This window comes from Lithobates pipiens, unplaced genomic scaffold, assembly GCF_037356315.1.
Source record: "Lithobates pipiens isolate NorthernLeopardFrog02 unplaced genomic scaffold, aLitPip1_a1.2 Scaffold_18, whole genome shotgun sequence".
Classification (NCBI taxonomy): Eukaryota; Metazoa; Chordata; class Amphibia; order Anura; family Ranidae; genus Lithobates; species Lithobates pipiens.
Window position 1 is genome coordinate 465,006,861 of NW_027507758.1, and position 17,034 is coordinate 465,023,894.

The 17,034-nt window shown below is 40.9% G+C and overlaps 1 protein-coding gene across 2 annotated transcripts in view; it reads left to right on the forward strand.

Moving 5' to 3' along the window:
* Positions 1-17,034, forward strand: part of SPSB4 (splA/ryanodine receptor domain and SOCS box containing 4) — a 211,341-nt gene that overhangs the window by 79,784 nt on the left and 114,523 nt on the right. The window contains exons 1-2 of one of the 2 annotated variants that reach the window (XM_077488281.1): positions 4,358-4,551; positions 4,948-5,813. In XM_077488281.1, the coding sequence (XP_077344407.1) occupies positions 5,120-5,813 (694 nt within the window). In that variant the 5' untranslated portion in view covers positions 4,358-4,551; positions 4,948-5,119. Of the gene's footprint in view, positions 1-4,357; positions 4,552-4,947; positions 5,814-17,034 lie in introns of those variants that run through there. The other variant, XM_077488280.1, reaches the window with a different exon arrangement.

Consider the following 17,034-nt stretch of genomic DNA (forward strand, 5'->3'; position numbering starts at 1 on the left):
GATTTACCTTTCGTAAATAACCCCCATTGTGTTTCTCATATTCAGATTTACCATCCTGTAGTCAGAAGGTGGTAAGTGTAAGTCTGGTATTCAAGAGTTCAGGCTTGCTTACTGTGGTGCTGTGAGTACAGGCCTCCATAATGGAGAATAGTAGGATCCCACAAATCCTGTGAATGTGAATCCGATCCTGTGAGGAAGGAGCGAGGGACAAGGCCGAGCCATGCTGTGTGTGTCTATGGGCTAGGGCCTACTGGGGCCAGGAAGTGTTTTATTTGCAGGATTACCAGGTGAAAACACATGGAAACAAACGTTTGAAAAATCAAGTGTTGAAGGCACCTCATCTAAAGACTTGTAAGCTGCAACATATTCAATTTGTTTGGGGTTCAGAGACGCTTAGATCAAATATGAATGTTGGAAGCCCTGAACCTCTCCGGCTGTTCCATTATGACAGACAGATACACAAAGCATGTTTAATCAGATAATGTAATAAAAGGAGATGAAAGTGACACAACAAGCCCAGCAGATGTAACAAAACTTAATTAAACAGCAAGAAAAATACAGTACATACAGTGCACAGTACAGTCTGTTTACTTGGTTGGAAAAACACAACCGTTAACCTTGGTGGTTTTGAATTGCTGTGATGGCATATGATGTAAATGTCTGCTGATGATTTGCAAAACTTTAGTTTAGTGTTACAAATGATGTTTAATGTTCTTGTCTGTAATGCTTATATAGTGACTCACACTCCCCCCCTGTACAGTACATAACAAAATAGTGTTAGAAATCCTGGATTGCTGACACTGTCTGCACGGCCCATAGGAAATCAAAGTGCATACAGCTTTTCTTCTGTTCTGAAAAGTGCATACTGCCATGTTGTATCATTTAATCTCAGCACTCATTTTTCTTCATTAATGCTAGTACACATGTATAATACCTTCACTGTTATATTTGCAGTGTTTTTTTAAAGTTTGTATAGGTGTTTTTGCGTGCATGATTTTATTTTTAGTCAATGAAAGATTAGTTACTAGGCAATAAAAATTAGTTACACGAGTTTTCGCTTGTTTTTCAGGCACTCCCATTAAAGTCTATTGAGGCCAAAATGGGCAACCCTGCCCCAAAAGAAGCTCATGTACTTTTTCAAGTGATGGGCTTTAAGTGATACTACACTTGTGTGTGAACGAGCAATAATCAATACAATGGAAATCCTAGTGTCAGTTGGGGACACTGGCGTAAGGGAAGATTACACATATACTGTACATTAAAGTTTCAGTTTGCCAAGGCATTCATTTGTAAATACGCTGTTGGATCACCTAATTATGCTAATGATTCAGCATCTGGTTAAAATACATATGGGCCACTTAAAGTTGGCTACACACAAGCTTGCTGTATTCTGGTTTTCAGAACTGAGAACTAGGAAGCAGTCCAAAAATAAAGAGCTATATATTACCACATGGTGTTTAAACTGAACCTGTAAATTGGCCATACAGAGCAAAGCAACACGCTCAGTTAGCTACCGGCCTCCCTAGCTGCATATTCTCCCTTTCTCTTCACTCCACCACCATTACGTTAGGCAACCAAACTCAAAGAGAAATACCTGGTACTTCCACCTATGGGGAGCATGTGGCCCATTCCCCTTTCTCTCACAGCTAGCACTTGCTGATCAGCTAGTAGGACACCCAACACCCAGCATTGTCACATTGATGCAGAGAGACTCTTTAGCCCAGTGTAAGGTTTAAGTTTGACTTGGAGTTTACACCAAGATCCCCTCTTTGCTTCCAGAGCGACAGCAAAGTGAAAGGAAATTTGGTATGTGGAACTGGGAAAGGCAGCAGTTAAGTTGTTCCAGGGCTGGACAAGAGATAGGTAGCTCATGCTCCTTAATTACAGCTGGTGTTTAAGTTTAAGGTTTTCTCTTGTTGTCAGTGGAGCTGGCTACAAAAAAATAAAAATCCAACTGTCTTCTGAATTGGACAGATTGATTCCAAAATTCCATATAAATTTGTCCACCACTGGGTTAACCTGTTATTTTAACTTGAATGCGCAAAGCACTTACCTTCATTTGTAGTTTTGCTTGCAGCCATTGCTGTATGAATGTAGGTATGTATTATTAAACCATGTTACCCTAGGCATATATGCTAGATGCCCCCCATTTCTTTATAGTATCCATACCTTGTGTTTTATTTTTTGGCTGTTGGAGGCAGTATACGGTCTACACTGTCAATCTACAATACAACCATATAATCTTCTTAACAAGAGAATAGAGATCATTAAACGCTGCCCATGATACAAGGAGTCTTGTAAATACTTTCAACAACAGGCGCACCACCTCGTTCCTACAGTTCCATTGAAAGATTTATCCATAAATGTCCAGAGATATAAATAAAAAAATAAAATAAAAAATTTAACATGGACACAATAGACAATATAGGGACCACAGTTGGAGTTTTCCATTGGGGCTTAAAATGTAACGTTAGCAAACTTTATGGATTATGGTCTGCAAATATATTTAGGAAATTGTTCTCATGTTATGAATAAAAATCATTTTTTTTCCTGTTATCATTTCAGAAGTTTTTCCTGGATAATGGCAGGACTGAAATAGACACAGTGTTACCTTAGCCCAGTGTTTTTCAACCCTTTGTGAGTTGAGGGACCCTTTAAAATGATGCACAATCTCGAGGCACCCCATTCCAAAATGTAAAAAATGAAGCTAAAAGTATTACATATTGTATCAACATGCACACACTTAGGACATCCACGTTAGAAGTGATTTATTCTTCCAAAGCAAACACAATGGTACTGATTAGTATTCCATTGTTTCTCTTTTCCCTCAGTTTTTCTGCCTTAATCAGCTAACCTGACCCCAATGCTGATGGAGATGGGCAGAGAAGGGGCAAAAAAGAATCCTGTGCAGGTGCCCGACATCCTCCTTAACTACCGATGATATCATTAGTTGTGAGGACACTGGTGGCTGGAAGGTTCTAATACTGTGCAATGGAAATCTATGGCTTTGTGTAACATTTCTGGGCAATTTTTAGAGCAATTTTGGGGTATTTTGCTAAGGCACCCTTGAAGAAACTTGAAGGCACCCCAGAGTGCCTTGGCATCCTGGTGGAAAAAGGCCGTCTTAGACTCTATTCCAGCAACTATTGTCCTGATGTTATCAAACTTTAAGACTGGGTTCACACCATTGCGAATTGGATGTGGATTTGCAATAGCATCAGATTTTGGAGGCGATTCACATATCTCCGCAGCAGGTCCAATGCGTTTTGCACAAAAACGCAGTGCGTCTTTTGATCTGTTTCAAGTCGGAATTCAGCACAAAATTCAGGCTGAAATCGGACCTGAAATGGTGAACCAGGATGCATCAGATCCCTGCTGTGAGCCGAATGTGCTGATGTTGTGAACCCGGTCTGAGTGTTCGAACAGTATTTGTAATGATTTATTGGTTTACTGTGCTTGCCTTTTATCCCCAGTTTTGTAGAGTATGAGGTCTCATGCACACATTGGATGTTTTTACAGCTGCTGTTTTTGGCTTCAAGCATGTGTTTCTGCAGCCGGTAAACTCCCCAGCATGTTATCCTATGTGTCCATGCAACTTAGGCTTTTATCAGCGTTTTTTGGCAGGGGTGTTTTCTGACTGGAAAAAACCCCAAAACTAGTGGGTTTGAAGAGGAGTTTTTCAGCTGTAAAAACGCTCTAACTCTGAAAAACGCTGAAAAAACGTGGCTATTCTGTGTTCACAAGCATTTTTGAGCCATAAGCTTTTGTGGGAGTATATGCATGTGCTCCCACTGTTGGAGACTCTCATAAATTCACAAGAGTTAGGACTGCAGGTAATACAGGGTGCGGTGAAGAGGCTCTGCAGCTTACGCATGCTTTTGCAAATGTGTGCTAACTAAACCCCTGTTTTTAACGCATACTGTTGGACAGGTTAATTCAGTTGGTAAGCAGACTGGTTGTTGAGTTGAGCTGAGAATTTTCTCTGATTTTGTCTTTGTGGGAGTATAGTCTTGCTAAAAAAAAAAACACAAAAAAGCTTTAACACTAAAATACGCAAACACGCTAAAAAATGTGGCGTTTTTAATGTGGCATTCTACAACTAAAGCTACTTGTGTTTTTATAGTAAATAGTTTAAGGACTGCAGTTCAGAATGTAAAAGGAGGATATTATATCTGACACAGCACCAGAAATATGTGTTCTCTGATCTCCAGTGCAGAACCGTTAGTTAGAAGTATGTGAATAATGTTCTGACATCCAAAGGCGAGGCTTTGGCTAGACTGATGTGGAGGGGTGGAGGGAAGGAAAGCGCTGTTTGTCTGTATCCCATTATGAATCAGAGGAAGTTATTGTCTGTGAAGCACACTGTGAGCTCTGTACATTCTCAGGCACATTTTGTTTTCCGGACACTCGTTCGCTTAGAGTCTGTCCAGGAGGAGTGTAACTGTCATCTACAGCTGATGGCAAGGAAATGTATGGAGTTATGTGCATCTCAAGAGGTGGCTTCTGAGGTCTTAGAAAAGTTGCATAGTCTCCCGTGACAGGCAGTTTAAGGTATTCCAGAACATGCCCTTCTGGGCAAAACCTTTGCTGACATGCCTTTTCTTTAAACAATGCAAATTACTACATGTACAGTAAAACATTTTTAGATCCTGACCAGGTAATGTTAAAAAGTACTAGCTTTTTGCATTGAGCTTTCTGTGCTAAAAGCTACTTTATAGCAATTCCTTCCAGCCTTTCTAGACAAAGCACTAAATGAATGTGTGCGTTGAAAATATTGTGCCGTAAAAGGAGAATGAAGCAATGTCTGACAAATGAAAGTTTTTTTTAAAGATAAACACTGTTTAGGAACATGTAGTCCAAGGCTGAGGTTATTGATCTTCATTTGCGTGTGTAATTCCTCCTCTGCCATTTCATTGTGCTCTAATATATTCTGCTTCTTTCTTCCAGGAATAAGGACTGAGAAGACTGACATTCTGCTAAAGGTCTCCCAAAGACAGCTGCAAGTGGACAAGTAATGGGGTTTCCAGATAAAAAGTGTTCATGAGGTAACAGAAGGAAACACAGGAATACCTTCCCTTCCCTTACCCTTTCCCCTTTTGTGTTAGCCCACAGACAAGAAATGGGTCAAAAGATCTCAGGGAGCATCAAGTCTGTGGATGTGCGGGATCCACCTTACAGACCAGTCAAGAGGGAACTGAGGGGTCCAGACTTTTGCAAGCCTGCACGATTAGATATGCTGCTGGACATGCCTATGGCCACTTTGGACGTTCAGTATAAGCATGCATGGAATAATGAGGATCGGTCATTGAATATTTTTGTGAAAGAGGACGACCGACTGACGTTCCATCGACACCCAGTTGCACAAAGTACAGACTGCATCCGAGGGAAGGTTGGCTATACAAGAGGCCTTCATGTTTGGCAGATTCATTGGCCCACCAGGCAAAGAGGAACCCATGCTGTTGTTGGAGTATCAACTGCTGATTCCCCTTTACATTCTGTTGGATATACTTCACTGGTAGGAAGCAATAGTGAGTCTTGGGGCTGGGACCTAGGACGAAATAAACTCTACCATAACTGTAAAAACCAACCTGGTGTTACATATCCAGCCTTTTTAGAACCAGATGAATCATTTGTACTCCCAGACTCCTTGCTGGTAGTGTTAGATATGGATGAGGGGACTCTTAGCTTCATAGTCGATGGACAATATTTAGGAGTTGCCTTCAGAGGATTCAAAGGGAAAAAACTTTATCCCATTGTTAGCGCTGTATGGGGTCACTGTGAAATTACAATGCGATACATCAATGGACTTGATCGTAAGTATTACATTAATGTTCCGTCTAGCTTATAGCAAATTGTTTGCAAATCCTACAAAAATATGTTTGATAGTGTGTACGCTTATCTTATTATACAGTGTATCCTTTGACATGTATTTACTATTTAAGTCAGTTGGATGATTGAGGTCACTGTGACATTGTAAGCATTATATGGCTTAAAGATGGAGACTATAAAAATACAAATGCAGATGAAAATTTATTTCAAAGTTCTTCTGAAGAATGAGTAATTTGGGAAGCAATGCTGCAATTGTAAAGGTTGTCCTAGATTGCAAGGAAATGAAAGGGTGAGATTGCCTATAAAATGAATGTTTGTGGGTTATCCTCAACTTGTGCAAACATGCTCACTCATTGATCTCATTGGAGATGGGATGTCAAAAAAGTCGGCCTGCAAAATGCATAAATATGTGCACTCTTTGAACCATTGTCTTTTGTCTGTTGCTAGAGCTAAGCTAGCTATGTATATATCAAAGGAAAATCAGAGGGGTAGGCACAATCTAACCATCTGAAGGTGTCTTTAGGTCAAGTTTCAGTTATAAACTTAAATGCCTAGGTCACCCAAACAATCATGTTTATAAAATGCATGAAGAGACATATAACAACTCCTCTCAGTGGAGTAAAGCCTATTACACACTGCCATTGGCAGAGAGCACTGATCAGAAGTCAGTCAACTGCTGGTTTTCCAGCATGCACGTCTGATAGAAGCCTGCCAGGCTTATGTCAGGCAGACAGACATACACATGGGCTGAACGTTGGACGTTTTTTTTTTCTTTGAACCGGCAAATGTCTCCCAACATTCAGGTCGAGTGTACCCGGCTTAAGGCTATAATACTTGAAAGGAAAACCAAATATGTGCTCTTTACTACTATTCTAATATAGTATTTCATTCAATGATAATACTGATATTTTAGATTCTGTATCTTGTCTTGTGGAATTACAGAAAGTATATGTTGCGAGTCTTATATGTATGCATTGCAGTGTGTTATGATACAAAAAGCAGCAGGTATAATTTTAGGTCATTTGTATTATACTAGGCAGTCCATTCTAATTAAAGGGCTGCCGTATCACAATGAATATTAAGATACAAAATAACATGGGTTAAAACGCAGTGGACAAGACCAGCATAAATGGGCCCATAAAGAATATGTTGCTAGTTTTGGAAAGAATAGGAGACAGGTAGAACTCATGTTGGGTTGTTACTGCTATCCAGGCTCTGTTCGAAAAATGTACCCATGGTGACATCCATTTAATCAGACAAGGAATTAAAGAACATCTGAAAAAGGACAAAGACGGAAACAAGAACACGGAATAGGGATCTAGCCTTCCTATACTCCATACTACTAAAAAAATGCAATTCTCTATATGTTGCTGTTGGAAATGTTTCTTTATTTCCTGTCTGGTTAAACTGTTGTCACCAGAATAGTAATTGAGGTGAAATCTCTCTATTGGAGCCTTGGATTGCTGTAATACCCTAACAGAGTTTCTAATCCTCCCCCACAGTGTACAAACATAAGAAAAAGAGCTAGATATACAATTGTAATATGGTAAGGCTGAACACTTTAGTAGATAAACACCTAAGGAACTAATTTGTAGTCTTCAAACCAGTCATGCATAGGAAGCTGCCAAATCATTTGGAGCTTTGTCTATCGTGGTCAGTGGAAACACATGTCCTTTGCTCCCCTAAATAGTCACGAAAACGGAACTGACTCAGATACACAAAAATATTTCTACTTGTAATATTATTATCATCATAATCCTCATTGTCGTAAAACCACTAATAGAAAATGCGATAGAGCAAGTCTCAGCCATACGTACATTGTGTCAGATTATGTTCGTCATATACCATACAATATAGTGTAACCGCAGGAAGCACACAGCCAACTTTACACACTGAGAATAGAGGAATACAATGGCACACATAAGCCTGTTCTTAGAAAGTACATTAGTCCCACTCATGCACTACATACAGCATTTTGTCAGCTTTCCTGCTGTTAGTACACAATGCTCTCTGTAGCAGGATAAGAACATTTAGCAAGTCAGCAGAATGTTGACATCTGTGTGGCTCGCTCCCCCTGACTTTAACCCTGCGCAGGTTGCTCAATAATGTGGAGGCAGCGACCAGCAAAATGTGTGCTTACCAAGGTGGTTTTTATTCTTTTTTTTTTTGGTTTTGCTTTGCCAGTAAACAAAATTCCTAAGAGCTGAAGTGTTCTGGAGAGAATTTTTTTCCCTTTCATTTTCTTGGAATCCTAAATTAGACTACCTTAGGCCTACCATTGTAAATAAGATACAACTTCTATAGAGATACTGCACTTAACTACAAAAAATTAGGTGCACAATATAAAAAACATAGTGTAGTACTAAATAAAACTTAATTAAATATCTGAAAAAAAGTATAAAAGCATATAAGAATTGATGATAAGTGCCTACATGTAGCTTTATATGACTGCCCATCATTAAACAGGTCAAATAGAAAGGGGCTCCCTCTTGAGGCATAGACTCACTGTTCAGCTCAAAGAATCCAAGATGCAGGAGAGTTAAAGCAGAACTTTACCCATAACAGTTTGTTAACAATTAATGCTCTTTAACAAAAGAACATACATACCACATTGATAATTATGGTACCAAAATTAGTGTGTGCTGCAACCTCCAGCATTGCTCCTGTTTCTTCTTGCTGGAGGCTGTCATTTTGTTGAAGCCCAGAACCATCACTTCCTTATTGGAAATTCTCCCCTTCTACTTGGTTTCAAAAACTATATGTCACTTTCTTTCAAATAAAATATGTACATTTCTAGCCTTGTTTGAATGTCTTGGGGTAGCTAGAGAGGAAGGCTGACAGAAGCTTTACAGTACCAAAGTTTACAGGCTGTGGATGAGTGAGAAAGTAGAGAGAATCAGGGAGATAAGACACTATCCTTGAGATGTAACTCTTTTGTGTCTACCTGGCAGCAGAATTTGTCCTGTCACCTCTCCTGATTTACTTTTTTCCTCTATTTAGCAAGAAGTGGGTGAAATTTGGGTAATGTATATCCAGCTTAAAGTGGTAGTAAACCTAAATTTAGATTTTTACCTACAGGTAAGCTTATAATAGAGCTTACCTGTAGGTAAAACTTATATTTCCTAAGCTCGCACCGTTTTTAGTGAGCTGGTGACGTCACTGGCGCATGTGCTCTACGGGGATGGCATACCCATGACATTCCTTCAGGGCTGTGGCCGAAACCCGGAAGGAAGACCTGGTGAAGAAAGAAGCCTCTGCAGTATTGACAGCATACCGCTGGAAGGCTTTGTTTCAAGGTCTTTCATAATGTGCTTTTTTTTTATATCCAAAAGTTTACTACAACTTTAAAGAGTGCACAGAAAAACACACATTTTACTGCACATTACCACAATGCAAGTTAACACACATTGAATTTGAATTTGAAAAGGGGGTCTTTGTTTTTGTGTGTGGTAAGGTGCACTACCAAGCCCTTTGATTTGAATTAACCGGTAATGAACAATGGGGTTTATTTACTAAAAGCAAATCCACTTTGCACTACAAGTGCACTTGGAAGTGCAGTCGCTGTAGATCTGAGGGGGACATGCAAGGAAAATAAAAAACAGCATTTTTGCTTGTACATAATTGGTTGATAAAATCAGCAGAGCTTCCCCTCATTTCAGATCTTCCCCTCAGATTTAAGGCGACTGCACTTCCAAGGGCACTTGTAGTGCAAAGTGGATTTGCCTTTAGTAAATCAACCCCAATGCGATAACACAGTGCATAGTGTGAATGGGCAAAAAGCATTTTCAAATGATCCTCAAAATGATTTTGATTCATGGTGGCTACACTTTGCTCCGTCTTGTAAATAAGCATGCCATTGTCTGCCCAGCTGTTGGTGTTTTACCAATAATGTGCAGTACGGCTAATGCAGAAGGTCATCACCTCTACCACAAATTGAAAATTCAAAGGTTTTTAGAATAGTTGTAAAATTTAACTGGGTGACATTAAGACCCCTTTCACACTGGGGAGCTTTGCAGGAGCTAAAAATAGCGCCTGCAAAGCGCCCTGAAAGAGCCGCTGCTGTGTCTGGGGCTTTCACACTGGAGCGGTGCGCTGGCAGGACGGTAATAAAAGTCCTGCTAGCAGCATCTTTGGAGCGGTGAAGAAGCGATGTATATATGCTCCTTCGCCGCTCCTGCCCATTGAAATCAGTGGGGCAGCGAGGCTATACCACTGGCATAGCGCTGCTGCAGAAACATTTTAATCCTTTCTCGACCACTAGTGGGAGAGGCAAAAGCGCTCCGCTAGCGGCCGAATAGCGCCACTAAAAATGTGGCATTTTACCACATACGCCGCCCCCGCCACAGTGTGAAGGGGGTCTTAGTTTGCTAAGCACTGTGTATCATAAACAATTGACATTTTAAATACAGCTTTTATCTTTATTTTTATCCTTTATTGCATCTCAGTGCTGCTGATACCTCCATCCCCTTTCACATACTTCCCGCACTGGCTCCAGCATCAGCCGCACATCATTGCATTGGACTAGTTGACAATACCCGTGTAATTTGTGTCGGCAAGGCCACTGGCAGTCTCCATCAGAGGTGCATGTGATAGGGTGGCATGCAGCCCAGGATAACAATAGGAAGACAGTTGTCAGATCATGGATAGGATAGGAAAACCAGGTAGCTTTTTTTTTTTTTTAATGAAAGTTGCGTATTTAATAGGATTTAAAACAAAATTTGAAAATGCATTAATATTTTGCCCATGCTGTGTTCATTCTGGTGCATTTCCCCTATCTGGGAAGCCTACAGAAATGCATGGCTGTGCGTGGCTGTACGTGGGTGCATGCGTAAACACTCATGTAGTTAAAGCTTTGCAAGAATAGAAAATGTTCTATTCTTGTAACCCGCTCATACGTTATACGAGTGTTTATGTGAATACAGCCGCACACAGCTGTATGCAGCACCTAGGCCTCCCAGCAGGGGGCATATGCCAAAGTTTATGTTGCATTGGCTCAGGGCACCCGTGTGCAAGAGCCTTTAGGGCTAAATGAATTTTTGTGACTTCTGCTTTATGCATACTAGGCAGATTCCGCCTGATTATTCCATTGTGCCATTGTGTCAACAGAACATTCATAATTCTAGAACTGTATATTGCAGCTTATATAGATTAGTTTAAAACTGCCTTGCTTGTCAATGTCTCCATCCTGTTTTCAGACCTGGTTAGTTTGCACTATCCTCAGTGTAAGAGATCTACACAGCCTGTTACTGATGAACATCTATTATTGATGTCTGAGAAAGACTGGAAATAACCAGTCGTGCACCTGAATAATAACCCTGGGCCAGCAGATAGGTTGATTGATTTAACAAGTGAATTATCCCTGCTTGTTTACTTTGCATTTCTCAGCAGGGCTGATTGCTATGGAAGTGTAAATGTGTGCTGTTTGGAAGGCTGCCTTCAGCCCTGGCACTCCAAGAAGGATGTTTGACTTGGCAGTACAAGCATGCCCTACTATTAGGACAATAGACGTGTTTTGGAAGGTGGCCTCATCATGCACAGGCCTTTTTAATATGAGTAGGTATCTTTAAATTTTAATGATCAGCTGTGCCTCCTGAATTGCATTTACACCTGCGATTAGATGAACCTCAAAGGGGGTTCCCGTGGCTAGCTGCGGGAGGCAGCCCCATTAAAAGCAATGGGAATCTGCTGGCTCCTGCAGCTAGTTGTGACCACTTGCATTTAATCACTCATGCAGCAATCAAATGCAAGCGGCGGGAGCCAGCAGCCTCCCATTGTTTTCAATGTGGTTGCCCCCCGCAGCTAATCACGGGGACCCCCTCTTGGGTTCTCACATCTAATTGGAGTACAGGTGCATTCGCAGGAGTGAATGCACCCTAAAACAGTTATTGGTAGATGAAGACTACATAAACATAGACCGTGCATGGGCAGTGCACCCAGAGTTGATAATATGGTTAAGGGTGGGTACTGGATGTTTGAATCCTCCTACCTTTGTTTTTTTTTATCCTAGATATGTGATGACTATAAGTATTATTCACTAAGCTATAATGATTGTTACTTACAATAATGACCATTATTTTTAGTAGCAAGTATGAAAAAATGAAACAAGTCTGGCAATGGTAACACTGGTATCTTAAAGTGGATGTAAACGCGATTCATGAAATTTGATCTGGGCACATATATCTGCAGTGTTTTATTATCTCTCTTCAAAGCACTATGTCCCGTAGCTGTCTCCTGCTCCGTTCTTCAGTTATCAGCCTGATAACGTCTGACAAGTTCTCCGACACATATGATAAAAGCAGCCTGAATTTTGAGTTGGGGAGGATGCTATTACTGGAGCCCTGAACAAGTCAGCAAACAGAGCTGAAAGTCTCTGCCTGTGAGGAGAAGGGGGTGTGTGCCTTTCCTCCAATCAGCTGTCTTGGCTGTATGTACAGACTTCACTGCAGTGTTAACCAGGAAGAGGAAATCTAACACGATCTGAACTTTCTAAACAGTGTATAAAGATGAATACAGCAGATATACATGTAAAACTTATATCAGGAGAGGAGATTTGGAGATAGGAGATTTGTTTCATCCCTGTGTATCATCTGAGGCTGTTCACTTTACTGGGTGCAGCATGTGTTACATGAAAATGTATTTATAAGGGATTAAAAACACTCACATTTGAGTAGATAATAACCAGCATAGTAACATTAGTGTCCGTTCATCCGTGTGTATCCCGAGTGGTGGAGATGTCAGGGGCCGATGGGGGGGGGGTCCTTTATCCTGGGTCCTGTGTCCTAAGGCTCCCCGGAGGTGTTGTAGGTGTTCAGCGATTTTGGGTGGTAGGGACACAGGGGGAGAACACAAAGCACTGCCGCTTGACCCTGCTCCTGGAAATGAAGCCACCAGCATAGTGTGGAGCATCACGGAGCGTTCTCCACCTACGTCCCTAGGGACACAGGACCTATAATAAAGGACCCCCTCCATCGGCCCGTGACATCTCCACCACCCGGAATACACGCGGATGAACGGACACTAATGTTACTATGCTGGTTATTATCTACTCAAATGTGAGTTTTTTAAACCCTTATAAATAAATTGTTGTATAACACACGCTGCACTTAGAGGGTGCCGTCCTCTCTCCTTTTTGTTTTTGTTCCAGATCCTCTTCTAGCTTTTTTGAACTGGCAGCCTTCTATGCTCTCAGCACCCCATATCCATATGGATTAATGCTTGAACTTGAACTGTTACTATCTACATTACCACCTAACTTCCCTCTGCCCTCTCCCCCCTCCCCCTTAGTGTATCACACCCTGCCGATTTTTTACTTTTTTCTTAATTAATCATTTTCATTTATATTGTATGTATATAGCTAAACTCTGAGTGCGCCATATTAACCCCTTCATTGGCTGCTTGTCAGTCAGCAGCTCTCTGCTCGGGGAGCTGTGAGAACCGACCCATCAGCGTTGTTCAATCGTTTGGTTCTCATTGTAGAGGTGGCGATGCTGCGTCCACCTAGGCAAGTATGATGGTGGAAAAAACCCCAAACCCATACTCTTTTAAGCTTCTCTCATTCAATCCATGGGCTGAATGAGGAAAAATCAACCGATTCTCCCATCTACCACAACAGCAGAAGTTTTAGGCCTGGTTCACACCTATGCTTTTCTTTGCAGACGCACACTAGAGTCCATTTAGCATGGTTTCCTATGGGTCACATTCACATCTGTGCATTTTCCTCCAGTGCATTTTTTGGAAAAGGTCCAGGGTTTTTTTTCATGCAGCAGATTGTGCTTTTGGTTCATAAAGGCAGTGCTTGCTGTTTTGATGCTTTTCTGCTGCGTTTTTTTCTGCAAGACAATAGACACCCCCCAAAAACACAAAATTAGCCGTACAGTGCGATTCAATTCTGTACGGTGCACTGCTATTAAAGTGATACTAAAATCTGTTTTTTTTTCTTTAAAAATAACAAATATTATACATACCTGCCCTGTACTGGGTTTTTGCACAGAGCAGCCTGGATCCCCCTCTTCTCGGGTCCCTCGTCAGCACTCCTGGCCCCTCCCTCCTGTCGAGTGCCCCCACGGCAAGCAGGTTGCTATAGGGGCACCCAAGCCGAGCCACAGCTCCCTGTGTCCATTCAGACATGGAGCTGTGGCCTGGCCCCACCCCCTCTCTCTCCTGATTTGCTGACTGAATTTGATTGACTGCAGCTGGAGCCAATGGCTCTCCTGTACATCGCCAGACAGAGATGGGGCTCAGGTAAGTATCAGGGGGCTGCTGCACACAGAAGGTTTTTATATCTTAATGCATAGAATGTATTAAGATAAAACACTTTCTGCCTTTACAACCACTTTAAGTTCTGCATATCTACATTTTATCACACCACACTGCAGCACAGCCTCAGACTGCATTGAAGTGGAATGGGACACATAGGAAACAATTGTTTCCTGTGTCCTTGTGGTGACAGATGTTTTACAATGCATTAAAACGTCTGTCACCATACATTGTGTGAATTTGTCTTTAAATCGTCTCTTTTGTCAAGCCAGGTGGTTCTTGCAAGGCTAGCCATGGTTCGAATTTCAGTCAATTCAGCAGCAATCAGCCAAAGGCAAGCCATCTATGGGGACCAATAGAGTAGGGCATTACTATCAGTGCCGGAAACTACCAGTGTCAATCTACAGATGCTGAAAGCTAATGTACAGGCATACCCCACTTTTAAGTACCCAATGGGGTTTATTTACTAAAGCTGGAAAGTGCAAAATCAGGCTACTTCTGCATGGAAACCAATGAGCTTATAACCCCAGCTTGTTTAGTTAAGCTTTGGTAATAAAACCTGGAAGCTCATTGGTTTCTATGCAGAAGTGAGCCTGATTTTTCACTCTCCAGCTTTAGTAAATAAACCCCATTGTGTACGTAAACGTGGGGTATGCCTATATCGCTGCAGGATTGTTAGAACTAAATTAACGGTAAATCGCTAATAGTTGACCACAGCACAGCTTGGTGGATGGCATAATTAATTTACAGGAATACAGTGCCGCCCTATTTCCACCCCCAGCCTTCTGATGAAACAGTGAAAGAGCAGCAGGCGACTGATGAGATCACCCTCTGCTAACACTGTTTTCTCCACATTTCAGCATGCTTATTATCAATACGTTGGCATGCAGCACCCCTGATTGGTTACCAGTGCTGTTTGTATCTCCTAGTTGGAGTGCTACAGTATAAAATTGTAGTAGGCTAGTACCAAGTCAAATTCAGTTACTTACACTAGCTGCCTTTAAAAATGCATATAAAGATGTACTAATAGAGCTGTATTACAGCTGTAGAGCTCTACTCACTTGAGATACTGTATTTTGAACTGCACTTCAACTGCATATACAGTCCAAAATCAAGGTAATCCTATGGGCATAGTTCACATCATTGCAGTGCAGTTCAGTGCAGTTAAAAAGGTAGAGCATGCTGCATTTTTACGCACCGCAAGGAACATGCTACAAATGCGCTTCAACCACACCCGCAGCGCACCGCGCCCTTTAAGCCAAGAAAGCCAAGCTCAAAATGTGTGGAAAGATGCACTGCAAACGCAGTGCTAAACACAATGTGAAAAGCATTCAAGCACTCGCCAAGTGCGCTTCAAACGCAAATAAACATGCAGTCATAAATGCACAGTTATGTGCAGTTTCTGGTGTGAATGGGCCCTAAGGCAAATTACGCAAGTACAATAAATAAACCGCGCACATGTATAAAATAAATATGTGCAAACAAAATTTAGCAGCAAGCACAATAAGGGATGTCACTTTATATACACAAACCCAAATTAATCGCTACATGTATATATTTATATAAGAAAAAATAAATGAACTCGGTGAGAATTAATAAATCAGTAGATGCACACAAATGTGGATTAAACAAAAGTTCCCCAATATAAGATAGTCTTTGAATGTAGCAAAAAAACTTGGCGGCTTCTCCAAAACAGAAAGTGCTCAAAATGGATCCATCACCTTCACCCAAAATGATAAATTCTAAGCTTACCAGATAGACATGACCTTCTAAAGAGTCCTTTCCTTCAATTGACTGCACCACAAGGCTCAAGGAGAAAGAGGGTAAATAACACCCCACATACTGCAGAAAGTTTTACTTAAAATTCTTTATTAAAACGTAACGGTAAGCTTATACCTTATCACATTGGGTGAAGGTGGTGGATCCATTTTAGGTACTTTCTGTTTTGGAGAAGGCAAGGACCTGGATGACCACAGTGGGTGATGGCCAAGTTATCATTATATAAATGCATCGGTGGCGTCTATCCGTCTGTGGCTTTGCTTTACTTGACTTCTCTGTAGTTAGAAGGTCATGTCCATCTGGTAAGCTTATACTTTATCATTTCTGGTGAAGGTGATGGATCAGTTTTGAACACTTTTTGTTTTGGAGAAGAAGTCATTGTTTTTTGCTACATTCAAAGACTTTCATTATTAGGAACTTTTTGTTTAATCCACATTTCTGTGCATCTGTTGATTTATTCACTCTCACTGAGTTTATACTTTTTTATTATATATATATATATATATATATATATATATATATATATAGTATGTAGCACAAAACATTAAATGATGCAAGTATAAACACCCACAATTCTTTTTTTGCATTTCATTTACATTTTTGCATGTGTGTTTTTGATGCATCCCAGTGGCTTTTTGATGCATTTCCAGTGACATTGTCCCTCTTTTCTTCTTCATCTCAATTGATGACATGCTTTCTGGTATGTTTTTATTTTTTATTTTATGCATGTCGCTGCGTTCCAGATGCATTCCATACATATATGTTCTATAGCCATTATAAACATGTTTTCCCTGTTCGTTGATATGCTTTTTATTCTACAAGGAACGCAGCAGGAAGTAGCTACAGTAGCAGAGGTAGAAAGTCTAAAGTGCCATACCCACTATCAGATTTTCTGCTGATTTTTGTCTTCAGATTTACCAAAACCATGTAGTACAAGGGCCTGCCTGATTGCATACAAATTGAAACTCCTAAGGTTTGACCTCTTATTATATGGTTTTGGTAAATCTGAAGGAAAAAATCAGCAGAAAATCTGATAGTGTGTATGGGATTTTAGACTTTCCACCTCTGCTACTGTATAATATGCAGTTACATATGTGTGTATGGAGAGAAGTTGCTGCAGGAGCCCCTGGCTGAAACTAATAAGGATAGGTGCTGAAACCTGCCAAAATA